At 49.9% G+C, this 20,173-nt stretch overlaps 1 protein-coding gene across 1 annotated transcript; it reads left to right on the forward strand.

The window, feature by feature from the left end:
• The first annotated feature begins 5,604 nt into the window (after window positions 1-5,604).
• PCK2 (phosphoenolpyruvate carboxykinase 2, mitochondrial) lies at window positions 5,605-13,932 on the forward strand. The gene is made up of 10 exons (XM_059913928.1): window positions 5,605-5,821; window positions 7,939-8,184; window positions 8,621-8,805; window positions 8,892-9,095; window positions 9,463-9,650; window positions 9,982-10,144; window positions 10,428-10,646; window positions 12,510-12,647; window positions 12,946-13,041; window positions 13,277-13,932. The coding sequence occupies exons 1-10, from the start codon at window positions 5,793-5,795 to the stop codon at window positions 13,729-13,731; spliced, it is 1,923 nt and encodes a 640-aa protein (XP_059769911.1). The 5' UTR covers window positions 5,605-5,792; the 3' UTR covers window positions 13,732-13,932.
• Window positions 13,933-20,173: the final 6,241 nt, after the last annotated feature.

Below are 20,173 nucleotides of genomic sequence, written 5' to 3' on the forward strand. Positions count from 1 at the left end.
GCCCGCGTGCAGCAACGAAGACCCAACGCAGCCAATAAATAAATAAATAAATAAATAAATAAATAAATAAAATCTATTTTAAAAAACACAAAAAACCATTATAACTGTTGCAGGAAGAGGGACCCCTTCCAGGGCCCAAGAATGGGCTCTTGTCTAACACTTGGGAATGAATTGTCCAAGGAGACACACATGCTGACAAAGCAAGAGACTTTATTGGGAAGGGGTACCTGGGTGGAGAACAGGAGGGTAAGGGAACCCAGGAGGACCACTCTGCCACGTGGCTCGCAGTCTCGAGTTTTATGGTGATGGGATTAGTTTCTGGGCTGTCTCTGGCCAATCATTCTGACTCAGGGTCCTTCCTGGTGGTGCACGCATCACTCAGCCAAGATGGATTCCAGCTAGGAGGATTCTGCGAGGTTGGTAGGACATATGGACTGGCATCACCTTTTCACCTTTCCCAAATTCTTCTGGTTGGTGATGGCTTGTTTGTTCCATGTTCCTTACCAGGACCTCCTGTCATAAAGCAGCTCATGCAAATTGGTTAGTGTGGTGCCTGGCCAGGGTGGGCAGTTTCAGTCAGTGGTTCCCCTAACATAACGAGATGGGTGCTATGCAGGAGAAGGTCAGGGGGCTATGAGACTTTATTTCATGAGGACCTAATCTAACGTGGGGGCAGGGGAGAGGGTAGAATTGCAGGGACAGCTCACCTAAGAAGTCACATTAAACTGAGACTGGTCAGGGGAGTAAGAAGTGACCATGCCTGGTGGTGTGGAGAAGATGGAGATTCCAAGCCACAGGAATAATGTATGCAAAGGCTCTGGGCAGGGAAGAGGTAGACACATTCCTGAAACTGAAAAAAACCCAGTGTAACCAGAAAGCAGATACCAAGGAAAGTGGGAAGAATGGCAGTAGCTGAGGGTGGGGCCAGATCATGCAGAGCCTTGTAGGCCAAGTTTAGGACGTGAGCTCTACTCGAAGAGCAATGAGAAGCTACTAAAGGATTTTCAGCAAGGATGTGGAATGATCAGGTTGTGTCTGAAAAGATCACTTTGGATCTATGGTGGAGGATGGCGAAAATGGAATCAGAGTCAGATTAGGGGGTTAATGCAGTTATCCAAGTCAAGTTGGGGGGATATCTTAAGCTGGAAAAAAACCCAAAGAACAAAAAAAATCTCCGAGATGGAAACTTGTGTACAGGTGATTTGTTGGGAGGATTTTCCAAGTCAGTGAGAGAAGTGGGACTGGGCAGAGGGAAGAGTTGAAAACCATTACAGCTGAAACAGAGGCTTCAGCTGACCCCATAGGAGCTCTGGAGCTAGGATGGACCTTCAGAGTGTCCCAAATTGAGGCAAGGGGGCCAGGACTTTGGAGCCCTGCATCAACCAGTCATTGGACACCAGCTGCCCCAGGAAAGGGGGCATTTGGCAAGACAGCTCCCTTCAGCCATAGGTGGTGCTCGGGGAAGTGCTCAGCTTTGCACCGTCAGCAGCCAACACTCAGCGGCTGGGACATGATCCTGAAGGGGGCATCTGGGCAGCACGCCACAGCACCCACTGCAGGGGGTCTGTGAGACGTCCAAGGGCTGATCCAGAGGGCCCTGGGGAGGACAAAACGCAAACTAAGGCAAAACTGGTCACACCCTGCCCCGTTACTGAACACACGTTCGTGTGCCCAACAACACACAGTGAGGCCAAACAAACTGAAACGTTGGAGTTTGGAGTAGAGAAAGGTTTATTGCAGGGCCAAGCAAGGAGAACGGGTGGCTTGTGCTCAAAAACCTCAAACTTCCCAGTGGTTTTCTGGGAGTTTTTATGGGCAAAATCTGGGGTGGGAGCTGCAGGGTATGTGACTTTTCTTCTGACTGGTTGGTGGTGAGATAACAGGGCAGTGTTCCAAGGATCTTGTGCTCAGCCTGAAGTTACCATTCTCCACCTGGGTGGGGGCGTTAGTTCCTGCCGAAGAGCTCAAAGATATAGTTATGTATATCCCTTGAGGAGGAACCAGGACCCTGCTTTATCGCCGCACTATTGTTTCTTGACTGTTCCTCCTCTGTTTCTGCCTTACCTCCCCTCCCTGATTAGTAACTGTTTGAATCTGCCCTTTGGTACTCGGGGAAGGTCTACGAGGCTGAAGCCTTTTTCCTACAACTAAGAAACCGGGGACACAAAAAGGATTTGTACCTGGGAGGGCCCCACGGGGTCCTGCTCAGTTTCAATGAATGCCATGATCCTGAAGGGGGCATCTGGGCAGCACGCCACAGCACCCACTGCAGGGGGTCTGTGAGACGTCCAAGGGCTGATCCAGAGGGCCCTGGGGATCAGAAAATGCAGACCAAGGCAAGGCTGGTCACACCCTGCCCCCTGGTGGTGGCCGCGGACACTAGGCCAGCTGGTGGACCAGGCTAGGAGGAGGGCTAGAGAACTGAGCGAAACTGTGAGGCGGATAAGGGGAATCGGATAAGGAAACCCTCAAGGGAGCCCCTTGCTCAGTCTACCTAAAGCTAAGGAAGAATGGCGGGGGATTAGAAATGTGGGATTCGGGCATCCCTGGTGGCGCAGTGGTTGAGAATCTGCCTGCCAATGCAGGGGACACGGGGTCGAGCCCTGGTCTGGGAAGATCCCACATGCCGCGGAGCAGCTAGGCCCGTGAGCCACAACTACTGAGCCTGCGTGTCTGGAGCCTGTGCTCCGCAACAAAAGAGGCCACGATAGTGAGAGGCCTGCGCACCGCGATGAAGAGTGGCCCCGCTTGCCGCAACTAGAGAAAGCCCTCGCACAGAAACGAAGACCCAACACAGCCAAAAAAATAAATAAATAAATAAATAATAATTTAAAAAAAAAAAAAAAGAAATGTGGGATTCATTCATTCTTTCACTCCACCAATGTTGATTAAGTGCCTAATTATTATGGGCCAGATTCTGCTAGGAGCTAGAATAAAAAGAAGACTAAAATTTGGGTCCTTTTGGAACTTCCCTGGTGGTCCAGTGGTTAAGAATCCGCCTCCAATGCAGGGGATGTGGATTCGATCCCAGATCGATCGGGGAACTAAGATCCCACGTGCCGTGGGGCAACTAAGCCCTTGTGCCACAACTAGTGAGCCTGCATGCTGCAACTACAGAGCCCACACACTCTGGAGCCCGTGTGCCACAACTAAAGAGAAGCCTGCTCACCACAACGAAGAGCCTGCATGCCGCAACTAAGACCCGACACAGCCAAAAATAAATAAATAAATATTTAAAAAATAAAATGAAATTTGGGTCCTTTTTTCAAGTAGCTAACACTCCAGTGAGGATTACAGAGATACAAAAACAACTACAATAAAGTGTGATTAATTTAAAAATATAGGTATGTACACAGTATTGAACCAACACAGATGAGACAGATGTTAATTCTAAGGGGCACACTGACCTTCACACAGAAGATGATGTTTAATTTAAATCTGAAGGGCAGAAAGGTTCACAGAAGTGCTCTGGGACTGCAGAGTTTGGTATATAGGAGAGAAGGCAGCAAGTAGGGAGGTGGGGGTGATACCATTGGATAAATGGGAACCAGGTTATGAAGGACATCAGTTGCCATGTAGTAGGAAGCCTTGAAGGAATTTTAAGCCTAAGAGTGATATGATCTCATTTTTTCCTTAAGGACAAATCAAGGAGACAGTATAGGATTGCAGGGGGGAAAAAAAACTTGGTAATTAGAGTCAGAAAGACTTGGATTCAGATTCCATTTCTCCTGCTGATCAGCTGTGTGACTTTGAAGAAATGACAACCTCTAAGCCTCAGTGTCCACATTGGTAAAACAGGGCTATTGTGAAACTGAATGAGATTATGCATGTAAAGCTACTAGCTCAGAGCCTGGCACCTGGTGTCCATACAATAAATATTCCTCTCTCTTAATTTTCCAAAGTGAACTTATGCACCGAGTTTGGAGAATAACTTGGTGGGAGGGAGGGGGGTGGCATTTGGAGAGGTGGGAGGCCAAGAAGGTGCTTGGAAGCTATTGTTTGAAGCCAAGTGAGAGATAAACCCTGAACTAAGGCAGTGGCCAGGGGAAACAGACACAGACTTGAGAGCTAATTGTGAAATACAAATCCAAAGTTCCTGGTGTCTGACTGGACGATAAGAAAGGAATAGTCTAGACTGATTCAGGTTCCTCTAGGGCAATGGCTAGATAGTGGTGCCATTTGCTGAGATAGGGAACCATGAGAGCAGGTGCAGGATCACAGAAGAGATGATGACCTTCAATAGCTTGGCCATGATGCCACCAGTGTGCACATCTTTAGGCCCAGAGAGTGACCAAAGAGGAGCTGTTTGCAGTGGAGTGGGTATGAACAGAGTTTGGATGTAGGGACTGGAGGGAAGAGTCCCAAATACATACACATGAGGTCGAGTCCAGGATGGAGCCTGGGTGGAAGAGATGAGGGTCAGCAGCAAGCCCAAGGCTGGAGGCCAGCTCTTTTGTCCCATTATGTTCCAGTAGAGAACTCTGAGAAATCTGAGAATTAGGGTTGTTTCTGTTGCAAATAGCAGAAGTCCACTTGAAATTAGCTTGAGTAAGAGAAGAAATTTATTGACTCCTATACCCAGAATTAGGAATCTGTCACTCTCCATCCCTCAGCCTGCTTCCTCTAGGCTGGTTTCCATCTCAGACAGGTTCCTGCTTTGCAGGGCCAAGCTGACACCCAGCAGCATCAGGCTTAGGTTCTACCAGCCCAGCAACCCCAGCAGGAGATCTCATTTTGAAAGTTGACAGAAAAAGCCCCAGAGAGAGACCTCATGCCCATTCCTGAACATTTCCACTGGCTGTGGCCAGAGTGACGGACACACAAATTGGCCAAGCTGAGAGCGCACTGGTAGGAGACCCACAAGACCACACAGACTGAGGAGGTGGTTCCCCAAAGGAACATCAGGGTGCTATTACCAGAAAGGGGGAGTGGATGTTGGGCCGATGCTTACCATAGCCACGTTGAGTTTGAGGTGCTATGGCCTTTGGGGTGATACCCATGGTCTCAAGCTGAAGAGAGATGTCTGGCTGGAGACGTAACTTGAGAAATTACCAGAGGACTTTGTGGTGGTGGTTGGGTGGGGCAGATGCATTCTCCAGGGGAATGTGGAGAGAATGACCAGGCCAGAGGCCCAAAGAAGAGATTCTGGGGTGGAGAGACATCACCACTTCACGGTAAGGCAGAAGAGAGCCCTCATCACGGGGAGAAGAAACAGGGATTTGGGAGTTGGGGACTGAGGGAACCATGGCATTAGGGCCCTGGACAACAGAAGAGCCTGGGCTCAGAGCGCCCAAGCCCCGGGAAGAAGGGGGAGGCAATGCCCAGCCCCCGGCTTCTAGACTTCCAGCGCCCCGTGGGCTCCAGCCCATGGCCCCTCCCCTTGTTCTTAGCTTGTTTGTCACCCAAAGTCTCCCAGTCGCTCTCTCCCGGGAGCAAGAGTCCTCAAAGTTACATCATGTGCAGGGGGGCGAGGCGTAGCGGTGGGGCGGGGCCTCGGGGAGGAGGGAGCCGAGGAGAGGACCCAATCCTCCAATGGGAGACAAGGGTTTGGGGGCTAAGATGCAGGAGGTGGGGCCATGGCTGGGCTGACCTGGGGCTGGAGCACCCGGCGGAGAGAGGGTCGCGCCGGCCCTGCTGGGTCCCGCCCCTTCGCCCGCCCTCCTCCTTTTTAAGCGCCTCCTGCCTAGCCTGAGCTCCCGCTCTCTGCGCCGCGCTCCCTCCTTCCCCGCCTTCCTTGTCTCCCCGGCTCCGCTCCGTTCGCGCGGCCACCCCGCAACCCCCGCCCAGGTGCCATGGCCGCTGTGTACCGCCCCGGCCTGCGGTGAGTGACCCCCAGTCCGGGGCCGACCCGCACCTTCCGCCGCGCTTGCCCCCTCGGGGCTGCCATTTGCGTTCTCCTGCTCGCCCTCCTCTGCCTGGTTTCGCCTCCGAGGAGGAGGAGGCGGGCAGGTGGCGAGTGCGTCTGGATCCACGGCCTCTCGGGTCGTGCGTCTCGCTGGAGATCGGGGCGGCCTCAGCCGCTCCGGGTCTCTCGGTTTCCGTCCCCACCCCACCCCTACCCCCCGCTTTGCTGGTCTCTGACCACACCGTCTCTCTCTGCCACCCTCAGAACTTCCTTTCCCCTCCTCGCTCGTCCTCGCTGGGCCCGCTTTCCGTGTCTCCTCTTTTGCTTTACAGACGTAGCGCTTGTGCCCCAGGTTGCGGTGAGGAGCAGTAGGGCCTTGGGGTCAAGGGTGCATGAGCCCCTGGGGATTGAGCTCAGAGCTCCCTAAAGAAGGTAGAAGGTAAACAGCCATTCCGCAGCCTCCCCACGACTGGATCCTGGCAGACGAACCTGGCGGGAAGCCCAGCACAGCCAGAGGGGCCTGGGGCCCGGGAAAGGAGGGCGGCAAGGTGGAAGAGGGGGCCAAGTTGCCTTCATTCTTACCTGGCTGGCTTCATCCCCTGTCCAGGACGGGAACCCCTAGGTCCTGCTTGTCTGCCCTCTCCCCGTTTTCACAGCTTCCTGTCTTCCCTCTGTAGCCTCCCTTTTCAGCTTTTGTCCCAGGGTCTGAGCTGACCCTCTGTCTCTCCCACAGCTGGTTCCACTTGGCCAGCCCTTGTGGGTGGTCTCTGGAGAAGGGGAAAAGGAGAAGGTCCTACTCAGGAGGCTGGGGTGGGGGGAGTGGGGGAGGGAGCTTCCCAGGAGACTTCCTGAGCCAGCCTCCCTGCGGAGACAGGTTCTCCCCAAGGCTGTCTGCCTTTAAAATTAATGCTCGGGGGAAATTCCTCTCTGAGGGGGAACAGAACCAGGCCCCAGGAGGCTTCCACCTCTGCCCCTGGGGCCACACTGGGTTTCCACCCTGCCCTGCCCAGTGAAGCCACCCAGCTCCCACATTCACGGTCTGAGCGTCCTCCCTTCCCCAGGCTTATTCCCTGTGAGTCTGAGCACCCTGCAGTCTAATGTTCCACCCCACCACCAAGAGCCAAAGTTCTAGGCATGTGTTCTCTAGGAAAGAGAGCCAAGGGAGGGACAGGGTCATGCAGTGCTGGGCATGTGGAGCACAGTTTCTGACCGGCAAGGCCCTGCATTAAGAGGAAGACAGCTTCTCTCTCTTGGCCTTTGCTCTCTCTGGGTCACTCCATCCTGGGTCCAGGCCAACTGGAGCAGACCTTACTTTTCCCTCTCCTAGGGGTGTGAAGGGACGGACTCCAGGGACCCTGTTCTAAGAATTGGGGCATGCACCCCAGCCAGTGACATTCTCCAACAGTCAGCCTTCCACACAGTTCAAAAATACCTACCCAGTGGCAGCACTTTATGCAATCCTTGTTGGCCCAGGTGGGCAACCGCAGATCCAGTGCCTGGAACCCTGACATCCAATCACCCACTCTCTGTGCAAGGGCCCAAATCTAGAAACCTGGGACTTACCATCTCAAAGACCTAGTCCTCTGCTTGAGGCTTTCACAGTCTTAACAGCATGCACATCAGAAGAAAAGAATGAGAACAGCTGCCTTTTTGACTTATAAAAACTATACTTGAGAATGAAAAGGACACCAGACACATGAAGCTGTCAACTGGGCACAGTTTACTGACATTTGGGCCATAGGACACCTGCTCACTTCCAAACATTGACCAGACATAGTAAAAAATTGGCATGAGCTAAGCCTACAATAACATCAGCATGCCTTATACATACAGCCACACAGCCAGGCATGTGTCGTTATGCTCATTTGGTGATACCTGTCCCTTGCTAATCAGGAGACACCCTCACTAAGCCTCATAAAGGCCACAAGACAGACATGGCCTGAACCCATCTTCCTTACCTATTCCGACCTCATCATGGTGCCTGTTCAGACCTACTTTAGCACATCCCCAGCAGCCCAGCTTTCTGTCCCCTTGACTTGCCCATCTTCCACGAGAACACCTGGCCCATTACTTCTCTGTTTCTTCTCTCGCAGGCTTAGATGGCATGGGCTGAGCCCCTGGGGCTGGCCCTCACGGCGCAGTATCCAGACCCTGCGAGTACTGAGTGGAGACCTGGGCCAGCTGCCTGCTAGGGTTCGAGACTTCGTGGAAAACAGTGCCCGCCTGTGCCAACCAGAGAGCATCCACATCTGTGATGGGACCGAGGCAGAAAACACTGCCACACTAACCCTGCTGGAACAGCAGGGACTCATCCGAAAGCTCCCAAAGTACAACAACTGGTAAGCCCTGAGCCCAGCAACCTGCGAGATGGGGGCAGCTGTGGGGACGGAGGCCACTTTGGGTTTACCAAGACGAAATCAAATTTAAGTAGACCATCCCAATGGAATGAGCGAGAATGGGAGCTTTGGAGGAAACAATCAGGAATTATTGGGATTGGTCTGTATTTTTATGTTAAGTGAATAAGCTGATACAAATAAAAGCCTTTGCTTTTTTTTTTTTTTTAACTTAAAAGTTCAGTGAGTTTTTGCCAGGACTGGGGCCAAGGGAACTACCCCTTAGACTGGGACAAAATCTGGAGGAAGCAACTGAGATGCAAATGGATGGGAAAAAATAAGGCCAACGGAAGACCTAGAGACAAAGTTGGACTTGAAAGAGTGGGTCTGGGATGAGGGAGATCTACTGGCCACTATCTTCTTGATATCCGCTCTCCCCCAGCTGGCTGGCCCGCACAGACCCCAAGGATGTGGCACGAGTAGAGAGCAAGACGGTGATTGTAACTCCTTCTCAACGGGACACGGTGCCCCTCCCGGCTGGCGGGGCCCGTGGGCAGCTGGGCAACTGGATGTCCCCAGCTGAGTTCCAGCAAGCCGTGGATGAGAGGTTTCCAGGCTGCATGCAAGGTAACCAGGGCAGGGACACAGAGGCAGGGGCACTGAAGGAATAAACAGGTCGGAACCCTTCAGCCAGGTGGCGTTTTCCTCCACAGGCCGAACCATGTATGTGCTGCCATTCAGCATGGGTCCCGTGGGCTCCCCACTGTCCCGCATCGGAGTGCAGCTCACGGACTCCGCCTACGTGGTGGCAAGCATGCGGATTATGACCCGGCTGGGGACGCCCGTGCTTCAGGCCCTGGGAGATGGCGACTTTGTCAAGTGTCTGCACTCCGTGGGCCAGCCCCTGACTGGGCAAGGTGAGCACCTGCTCTGCCCGGGGCGGGGGTGGGGGTACACAGAGGCCTGCTTGTACTCAGAGGGAATCCCGCATCCTACCTATCCTGATTAGTGAGATACTGAATTCCCAAGAGCTAGGGCAGCAGTGCGCTGGGGGTGAGGCTGAGTTGGCAAAGCAGTTTGCTCAAGATTGAGAAGAGTGAATTATCCATGTCCAAGAATAGGGGCATGGGAGCTGATACATATTATGAGGTAGGAGGCCTTAGCTACGCATTGACACCACCACTGCTGCCGAGTGTCTTTCCTGCCACCCCCTGATCCCTCCGGCCCCTGACACCCCAGTGCCTGATGCCCCTGCCAGCAGCTCCATGACCCCATTGTCCCCAGGGGAGCCGGTGAGCCAGTGGCCATGCAACCCAGAGAAAACCCTGATTGGCCACGTGCCCGACGAGCGGGAGATCGTCTCCTTCGGCAGCGGCTATGGTGGCAACTCCCTGCTGGGCAAGAAGTGCTTTGCCCTTCGCATCGCCTCTCGGCTGGCCCGGGATGAGGGCTGGCTGGCGGAGCACATGCTGGTGAGGGCCTGGTGAGGATCTGGGCAGCTTCGGGGGGCAGGCCAAGGGCGGGGCCTGGCCAGTCAGCCTCAGCCTCGCCTCTCCACTGCCAGGTGCCCAACTGGCGGACCAGGGACTCTGCGCAAATGCCCGAAGCTTTGGCCCGAGGCTGCTGAATGTCGGGGGCGGGGGTGGGCTTCCCCTTGCTGCCACCCCAGGCCCTGTAGCAAGGCAGTGTACCTGTTTCATGAATAAACATTGGTCCTCCCTGTTGACCCCTAGCTGTCCTTCCCATGCAGACCATGCCTAACCTCTGGTGACCTCTTCCTTGCTCCCTCTCCCCACCTGGCAGATCCTGGGTATCACCAACCCCTCGGGGAAGAAGCGCTATGTGGCAGCTGCCTTCCCCAGCGCCTGTGGCAAGACAAACCTGGCCATGATGCGGCCGGCACTGCCAGGCTGGAGAGTGGAGTGTGTGGGGGATGACATCGCCTGGATGAGGTTTGACAGTGATGGTGAGAGGCCCTTGGATCGTACTCGCTGCTCTGGTTCTTACCAGAGTGTAGGATTCTCGCCTCCGCTGCTCAGGGTGAACTTTGTCAGTGAGAACCTTCTCCTGAACAACCACCCCTCCCCCATGCCTCCTGGCAGCCCAGCCGCCCTGGAGACGCCAAAACCTTTCCCCTCAGATCTAGGGTCCAGCTCAGGGCAGGGAGGGGCTGAGCAGGACCTTCCGAGGCTGAACCTCTCAACTCTTCCTGGTTAGTCCTTCCGTTTTTTCACTTTTCCTCCTGACAGGTCGACTCCGGGCCATCAACCCTGAGAATGGCTTCTTTGGGGTGGCCCCTGGCACCTCTGCCACCACCAATCCCAATGCCATGGCCACAATCCAGAGTAACACCCTTTTCACCAACGTGGCTGAGACCAGCGATGGCGGCGTATACTGGGAGGGCATTGACCAGCCTCTTCCACCCGGCGTCACCGTGACCTCCTGGCTGGGCAAACCCTGGAAACCTGGTATGGGGCCGGGGTGGGGGGGGCGGGATGTAAGTCAGCCCCCAGGGCTCAGCACCTTGATGATGTAAAAGCCTTTTCCTCAACCTGCAGCCATCTGCCAGGACCTCTGGGACTCAAAGGGAGTTATGCAACCCTAAGCAAGATCTCAGTTCACGTCCCAGTTCAGTTTGTGGCCTGGCTGAGTCGCTTAACCTCCTGAGCTTCAGTTTCCCCATCACATGAATGGGGGTAGTTATCATAGTACCTATCTCATAAGGTGTTGGAGGGTTAAATTAAATAATGCATGCAAAGGATTCAACATAGTGCCGAATACGTAGTAAATTCTCAATTAATATAAGCTGGATATTTTTAAAGGGGGGGTGTCTTGGAAATTATTACAGAAAGAATTGGACTCAAAGCACAGTCATAAAGTTTGACCCATTAGGAAGGAAGAAGCCTGCCCCTCCAACACATACACCCCAATCTTTCCGAACAAAATCAGACCAGCTCTTCAGCCTCTCCTAGAAGCTAGTTTCTCAACCGTGTCATTACTCCCTCGTGCCCTGCAGCCCTGCCCCTTCCTCCAGCCCTGCACTCTGGACCTTCAGCTTTCAGTGGCCTTTGGCATTCCGCGAGCCCAGACCTAGGGGTGGAAGCAAAGAGGAGCCTAGCAGGGGAGGGTGGCCTGTGGTCATTGAAGCCTACATTCAAGTTTTTCAGGCTGGCTTAGCAGTCACCCCCCTCATTTAATCATCCTTCATTTTCTCTAACACCATCATTAAAGCCCTCCTTAGCCTCCCCACCCAACTGAGAAATCCAAGAAACTTTCGTATTTCGCCACAGGCTAGTTGCCCAACCCTTTCATCACCTCTGGATTCAGGGGTGTAACGAGGGCATGTTGTGCCCAGCTTCAGTTCTCAGAATAATACCTTGTGCTAGGTCCTCAACTGGGGGCTGATGAAAGTGCAAGAGAGAAGCATAAGGATGGTTCTCACATGAAAGTGGAGGCAGGAGCTGGGGGTCAGAGGGGGGCGGGGGCGCTGGCTCCGTGACTTCCTTGCCCTCCAGGTCCAACCAGTAACCTCTGGCAGAGAAAGCACTGTGTCCATTCAGGGCCCCCGTGATGGTGCTTTATATATATGCCACTGACTCGGTCCCAACTCCTCTCCAGACACCTGAAGGGGCCAAATGACCTGGGCTCCTCAGGTTATGACTGCCCAGGTTATGTCCTCATCTGAATTCTTCAAGCCCTATCACTCCAGCCGGGTCTGAGCAGACCCAGGGAAACCACCAAAACCCCGCTAGCTTTAAAATCAGTTCCTGTTCGCATTCTGATAGCTCAGGAGATTCTGTCTTCCGCTATTTGCTGATGGAAAGTCAGTTGTCTGTAAACTGAAGAAACAACACAACGACAACAAAGACAATAGCAAAGAAGAAAGTCGGTTGTCTGAAATACTGACCTGTCTCAGTTTTTGCTTTAGGTTTGAGTGTTTATTTAAATAATAATCCCATAAATTAAAAGAAGAGTTCCTGGGGGGAAATTTCCATTATAACCCTATGCCAATATTTAACCCCATTCCCTTGAGCACTGCTCAGTGCCAAGTGGCTGTAGCTTGGCATAAACATTAGTGTCCCGCTAAACACCAATTCCTCTCTCGCTCTTTTCTCCCATAGCTCAGCTGGCAGTACCATTATGGATAAATAACCTGATGTTCAGGGGAGATGTCCTGGCTCCCTTCTCCCTGCTCCTTACCAACCTCCAACCCGAGATTGTGGGGAGCTGATGAGGCAAAAAGAAACTGTGCAAGAGTGTCTGCAAATGTCTGTGTGTATTGGGGGTGGATGTGCCCTTGGAAGTGATAGTATTTGTATTTGCTCTGCCAGGTGACAAGGAGCCCTGTGCACATCCCAATTCTCGCTTTTGTGCCCCGGCTCGCCAGTGCCCCATCATAGACCCCGCCTGGGAGGCCCCTGAGGGTGTCCCCATTGACGCCATCATCTTTGGAGGCCGCAGACCCAAAGGTAAACATCGTGTGGGCTCCATGCCATCTGGGTTAAGGGTTGGGCTCTCTATCAGGGCCCGCCTCCCTCTTGTACTTAAAGCTCAGAGAGCCTAAGCCTGGATCACCAACTACAGCTGTCTGCCTCTAGAGCACCCGCCTGGAGAATGCAAAATCGAGGTGGAGTGGGGAGGCATGGGGTTTGAACATGGGCAGCTGAGGTCCTAGGAGAGAGAGAGTAAGAGTCAAGATCACCAGAAGGGATGGAGTGATCGTACAAAGATAAGGGCTGCCTTTGACCATGTGCACTGGTGTCCCAGGAGTCCCCCTGGTATATGAGGCCTTCAACTGGCGCCACGGGGTGTTTGTGGGCAGCGCCATGCGCTCGGAGGCCACTGCCGCAGCTGAACACAAAGGTGAGTTCCACTCCTGTGTGCCCAGCTTGCCTCTTCTCTCCCTTCCTGAACCAGACCTTCCCCCTGCCCACCCCTTCCCACATGTATATCTTTTCCCCATTCCCTTCCCCTCACCCTGTCTCGAGGATGTTCCAGAACCGCCAACATTTCACAGCTTCCTCCGGCTGGAGGCGGGGTACCTTTCTCTTCTCCAGTAAGAAGGGAGGTTCCTTACCCTTCCTGCTCCCCTCCCCAGGGAAGGTCATCATGCACGACCCATTTGCCATGCGGCCCTTTTTTGGCTACAACTTTGGGCGCTACCTTGAACACTGGCTGAGCATGGAGGGCCTCAAAGGGGCCCGGCTGCCCCGCATCTTCCATGTCAACTGGTTCCGGCGCGATGAGGCAGGCCACTTCCTGTGGCCGGGCTTTGGAGAGAATGCTCGGGTGCTAGACTGGATCTGCCGGCGGCTAGAGGGGGAGGACAGTGCCCAAGAAACGCCCATTGGGCTGGTGCCAAAGGAAGGTGCCTTGGATCTCAGCGGCCTGGGAGCCATAGATACCACCCAGCTGTTCTCGCTCCCCAAGGACTTCTGGGAACAGGAGGTTCGTGACATTCGGAGCTACCTGACAGAGCAGGTCAACCAGGATCTGCCCAAGGAGGTGGTGGCTGAGCTGGAGGCCCTGGAGGGACGCGTGCGCAGAATGTGACCTGAGGCTACAGCTAGCGAGAGAGCATGCCCCCCCCCCCGCCACACCCGCTCCAACCCTCCCAGGAATAAGCCAGCTACCAGACTTGCGGAAAATATGAGCAACTTGACATAACTATCATCTTCTGGGTGCCATGAGACCAGGCCACAGACCTCCCCCCACATGCTGCCCAATAATGAGATGCTCATTTATTTAATATAACATCTGTGCTGTTTTCATTTCCTGCCTGTCTTCACAGGCTTCCCTTTAACACCAATCTCACCATCTTCTTCCAACCCTTCCAAGTAGCTGGTGTCCCAGTGCAGCCTGGCCTGGCACAGCCTGGTGGTATAAGGACCTGTCTCACAGGCATCTCTACCACCGAGCCACTGAGTAGGAATTGCTGGGAGAAAGCAGTAACTACTCATGTCCTGAGGTCTTAAAAAGGTGGGGCCTCTGTGAGCTGCTCAGTACAGCCTCCAGGCCTAAAATTCCCAGTCTCCCATCAGAGACACAGAAGCCTCTATAACCCCACTCACCAGTGAAGCAGTTCCATTGTCAAACCTGTTCTTCCTCCTGCCTGACCTGAAATTGAGACCCACAAAGTATTCATGAAAGCTTATTCAATATTAAGGCAGCTTCCATAGTACCTTCTGTGTGCCAGGTGCTGTTCAGGGGTGTCAGCTGAGAATAACTTCACCCGTGATCTGGATCAGGCTGAGTGAATGTATAAACTGAGATGGGGGGCTTCCTTGGTGGCGCAGTGGTTAAGAATCCGCCTGCCAATGCAGGAGACACGGGTTCGTGCCCTGGTCTGGGAGGATCCCACATGCTGCAGAGCAACAAAGCCCGTGTGCCACAACTGCTGAGCCCGCGTGCCTAGAGCCCGTGCTCCGCAACAAGAGAAGCCACTGCAATGGGAAGCCCACGCAGCACAAGGAAGAGGGGCCCCTGCTTGCCGCAACTAGAGAAAGCCCACGTGCAGCAATGAAGACCCAACGCAGCCAAAAATAATAAATTAGTTAAATAAATAAATTAAAAACAAACAGCACCAGCTTAAAAAAAAAAAAAAAAAAAAAAAACTGAGATGGGTACGAGGGAAGTATGTACCCAGAAAATCAGGACAAATTTTAACAAAATAAAAATTACCATTTTAAAAATGGGAATAATAAAACGGGGAATTCCCTCAGAAGAAAACACTGGAGGAGGAAACACCAAGTGTTCTCATAGAAAACAGCCAATAACCAGTTATAATGTGTAAGAGCAGAAAAGAATCTAAAGGTCAGAGTGGATCACATGCTAAAACACAGCAGTGGAGTCCACTGCACTTAAAAATACCTAGCCAAATCCTCAGCTTCATAAATAGCATGTGATAACTGAAACAATATGATCAGAGGCAGCATAGTATAGATGTTAGGCACCTAGTAGACTCAGGCCAGGGGTGCCTCTCAGTTTCTTCAGCTGTAAAATGGGGATGTGCCTACATCTAACAGTGTTGTTTGGATTAAGAGTCAGTGAAGCCAGGCACTCAGAACTATGCCTGACAAGGAATAACCATTTAATATATGTTAGCTGTCCTCACCTTTCCGCTCTACACTGATTAGAGTGGGCCCCGTAGGCATATGTTACACATGGCTGGCTCCACAGTTGAAAAGGAAAACAAGCAATGTAAATACAATTTAGAGGAGAAAGAAAAATAGGTTTGGAAATAAGTCCTTCCTGGTAAGAGGCAGGGAACTGGGGTTCCAGACACCTCTCTGGTAAGTAAATGCACAGGGGGTAGGAAGGTGTTAGCCTTAAAAATGATTTTGGGGACTTCCCTGGAGGTCCAGTCATTAAGACCCCGCGCTTCCACGGCAAGGGGCACGGGTTCGATCCCTGGTCGGGGAACTAAGGTCCTGCATGCCGTGTGGCACAACCAAAAAAAAAAAAAAAAAAAAGAAAAGATTTTGTTTCTCCAAAGAAGACATACAGCTTACAGCTGGCCAACAGGCACATGAAAAAGTGCTCAACTTCACTAATTATTAGAGAAATGCAAACGAAACTACAATGGGGTAACACCTCATACCGGTTAGAATGGCTATTATCAAAAAGTCTACAAACAATAAATGCTGGAGAGGGTGTGGAGAAAAAAGAACCCTCCTACACTATTGGTAGGAATATAAATTGGTGCAGCCACTATGGAGAACAGTATGGAAGCTCCTTAAAAAACTAAAAATAGAGTTACCATGTGATCCAGCAATCCCACTCCTGGGCATATATCCAGAGAAAACTAGAATTCAAAGGGATACAGGCACCCCAATGTTCATTGCAGCACTATTTACAATAGCCAAGACATGGAAGCAGGGGCTTCCCTGGTGGTGCAGTGGTTGAGAATCCGCCTGCCAATGCAGGGGACACGGGTTCGAGCCCTGGTCTGGGAAGATCCCACATGCCGCGGAGCAACTGGGCCCGTGAGCCACAGTTACTGAGCCTGCGCGTCTGGAGCCTGTGCTCCGCAACAAGAGAGGCCGCGATAGTGAGAGGCCCGCGCACCGCGATGAAGAGTGGCCCCCGCTTGCCGCAATTAGAGAAAGCCCTCGCACAGAAACGAAGACCCAACACAGCCAAAAATAAATAAACAAATAAATAAAAAATTTAAAAAAAAAACAAAAACATGGAAGCAACCTAAATGTCCATCGACAGATGAATGGAGAAAAGATGTGGCACATATATACAATGGAATATTAGCCATAAAAAAGAATGAAATAATGCCATTTGCAGCAACATGGATGGACCTAGAGATTATCATACTAAGTGAAGTAAGTCAGACAGAGAAACACAAACATCGTATAATACCGCTTATATGTGGAATCTGAAAAAAAAAAAAAAAGATACAAATGAACTTATTTACAAAACAGAAATAGACCCACACACAGAAAACTTATGGTTACCAAAGGGTAAGGTTGGGGAGTAGGGGGGAAGGGATAAATAAGGAGGATGGGATTAACATATACACACTACTATATATAAAATACATAACCAACAAGGACCTACTGTATAGCACAGGGAACTATACTCAATATTTTGTAATAACCTATAAAAGAGTCTGAAAAAGAATACACACACACGTATCTGAATCACTGTGCTGTACACCTGAAACTAACACAACATTGTAAATCAACTACACCTCAATTTAAGAATTAAAAAAAAAAAAAGTCTGGAAAAACCCCAGTAAAAATGATTCTGTCAATTAGAATAAAATTGGGCTCCATGCCCTGCAGCTCCAGATAAATGATAAAACATAGTTAACACATTTTAGTTAACCTTTTTATTTCAAAATAAAACACAGATAAAGAAGACCATACAAAACAAAAGTATAGCTTAATAAGCTAATATAAATGGAACAACCTTGAAACCATTACCCAGAAAAAGAAACAACTTTGCCAAACAAACACTAAAAGCCCCCCCCCCGCCCCCTTGCCATGCTCCTCATCTTCATCACAGCCCCTCCTTCCTGGTGGAAATGGACACCATGGTTCATGATAGTCACATCCTTGTTTTTTTTTTTCTTTTCCCCTGGAGTTGTATTACCCAAATCCAGATCCCTAGACATTATAGTTTAGTCTTGCACATTTAAGAAAAATTTATATGCCCTTTAAGTCACTTTCAATCTACAGGTTCCCCCTCCACTCTTTAATTTTCCTTCAGTTTAACCATTGAAGAATCCAGGCCTAGATGCTCAATGCCTAGATTCATTCATTTATTAGGGATTTCAAATCAGCTCTACTCAAACTCTGTCATAATAGTTGGAATAATTTTACAAAGGGACACTCCTTTTATCTTCTATTTCATTACTCAAAGGTACAGTTTATATAAGAACAGCAAGTAACTGCTTGATTCTTTTCCTTTATTTACCATCTTCAGAATAATGATTTGGCTTCATATCATTCTTCAAAAAGATGACCAATTAGTAACACACACACACACCCATTATGAACTCATGGCTTTAAACATACTTAATGTTTATTAAATTATCCTTATAATGCTCAAATTATCCCATCTTTGGCCATAAGCTTGGCTCCTGAGTCCTTTTGACATTACCCTGATAATGTTTACTGGCTTCTTTGCGACCTGGAATGGTAAGTTGTTCCATGCTCATCTTGTACACTTCCTACCCCAGACCTGGAATCAACCATTACCCCAAGCTCTGGTTTCTTTCCATGGGAAATGGTATTTTAAGATTTAGGTGGTAGGAGTGTTTATTGCTACTAGATTGTTTCTAGATCTTTTCAGTGAATAGGGGTAGGAAGATAAAACACCTCATGAGTTCATACTGATAGTTCCTATTCAAACTCAGGGCTAAAGGGTTTTTAAATTCTATATCACGTCTGTAACTCCTATCACTACACAAAAAAATCTGGTTCCCAAGGACATAGGAGACAAGAGTATTAGAAATCCCATAATCACTCAATTTCTTTATAGTCAACACATTTTAAGTCCTGGGCAAATTAGCATACTTCCCCCGTTCCTTCTACATCGAACATGCTGCAAGAAGATAAGTTATAAACACACGTCATCCGTCACTTCGGAAGACAGAACTTTCCCTTGTGTTGCCTGAAGCTGTACACGTGTCCCAGGAGCTCTGTGCAGTCACCAGGCTGGGAACTGGGACTGGGGAGAGAGAGCACAGGGGTAGCCAGAGAAAGAAATATTTGCTTTCCTTCTCTCCTCTCAAGCTCAGCCCGCCCCCTGGTGGAGATGCTAATGAGCTGGGGACAGCCCAAGGCAGGTCAGATGGGAAGTCAACTAGCTGACATGTACAGAGCAGTTACTAGAACCAGTCCTAAAATGGGTGCTAAAGGTAGAAAACCTCTCTGTGGCTTCAAGTGGCTTTAAGTGTAGCTGGGGAGAGTGGAGGCTGCCCAAATGAAAAGCACTTACAAATTGTCACCAAGCAACATGCCAAATTTCAAAATCATGAGAGGGAAGGCCAATAAACTTTATCAAAATGACTTCATTATTTTTAAAGAAACGCCATTGTCTTTCAATGAAACACATAGTATAGCCTAACATATAAAAGCTCATATACATTTTTTAAATAATGTAAGTCACAAGTGATATATCAACTTCATAGGCTTAAAAATCTTTTTTACATTCAAAAATCAACCAATGGGTCCAGAGATGAAATCCTATATTCTTTAGCATTTGATGTTAAAGACTCGCTTTGGCCATAAAACCTTAGATTTTTCTTTTTAACACTTACCATGACTTTTAAATGTCTTATTCAATAGTATACAAATTCCATGTTTCAAAGGCTTGAATTTAGATTTTATTCAGTTTTAAACTGCATTTGTAAAGTAAAAGGATTTGTAAGCTAAGGAGGAGAAGAGGAAAGAGGTTAATTTAAAAATGAGTTAAGGGCTTCCATGGTGGCGCAGTGGTTAAGAATCCACCTGCCAATGCAAGGGACACGGGTTCGAGCCCTGGTCTGGGAAGATCCCACATGCTGCAGAGTAACTAAGCCCGTGTGCCACAACTACTGAGCCTGAGCTCTAGAGCCTGCAAGCCACAACTACTGAGCCCACGTGCCACAACTACTGAGCCCACTTGCCACAACTACTGAAGCCCACGCGCCTAGAGCCCGTGCTCTGCAACAAGAGAAGCCACGACAATGAGAAGCCCGCGCACTGCAACGAAGAGTAGACCCCGCTAGCCGTAACTAGCGAAAACCCGCGTGCAGCAATGAAGACCCAACGCAGCCAAAAATAAATAATTTATTTTAAAATTTTTAAAATAAATAATAAAAATGAGTTAAGATGAGTTTAACAGAAGTTTTTGTTTTCTGTGGACTTCAGGTGGTTGAATTGTGTTAACCATGATGCTTTGTTCATACTGTATCTTTGTCATTAGTTCATGCAAGGCCTTCTCCATTTTATTATTTGTTTAATGATGTAATGAGCCCAGGTATTTTTATACTTTTTAAATGCAAATTTAAACCATATTGTTTTTGCATCCACCACATGTCACCAGAAGAACTACCACCTTTTTTAAACCTAAAAATGTAACTTGCACAATTTCCCACAGTGTAAAAATAGAAGACTACATCATTTTAATGGCTACCTGGCATTTTTGTCTACCATATGGACCATCATTTATTTAACCAATCCCATCCCGTAGCAGTGTGTTTGGATCTATTTTGTTTCCAGTGTTTTACTACTATCAATAATTGCTCTGCTGAACATAAACATTTATGCTAGACTTAGCATAGAGGTCAGGGCTAGATTTCTTAGAAGTGACACCACTGGGTCATAAGGAAGGGAGTCTGACTGGTAGAGATAAAGCTTCCCCCAGATAAGAAATTCTCCTGCGAAGGTGCAGAGGGGGAAACAAGCAAGGAATTTATGGCCATATTTGCTTGGCAGAAGTAACAAAAAAATGAGGCTAGCAAAAAAGACAACCAGGTTTGGAAGTTTGTATTTGA

The sequence above is a fragment of the Balaenoptera ricei genome, chromosome 2, assembly GCF_028023285.1.
Source record: "Balaenoptera ricei isolate mBalRic1 chromosome 2, mBalRic1.hap2, whole genome shotgun sequence".
NCBI classification, from domain to species: Eukaryota; Metazoa; Chordata; class Mammalia; order Artiodactyla; family Balaenopteridae; genus Balaenoptera; species Balaenoptera ricei.

Bases quoted from the DNA above. Each gene is read 5' to 3' on its own strand.
- PCK2 (XM_059913928.1), top strand. From the start codon at position 5,793: ATGGCCGCTGTGTACCGCCCCGGCCTGCG. The intron at 8,185-8,620 runs GTAAGCCCTGAG...GCTCTCCCCCAG, and splicing joins CTCCCAAAGTACAACAACTG to CTGGCTGGCCCGCACAGACC. The intron at 8,806-8,891 runs GTAACCAGGGCA...TTTCCTCCACAG, and splicing joins GTTTCCAGGCTGCATGCAAG to GCCGAACCATGTATGTGCTG.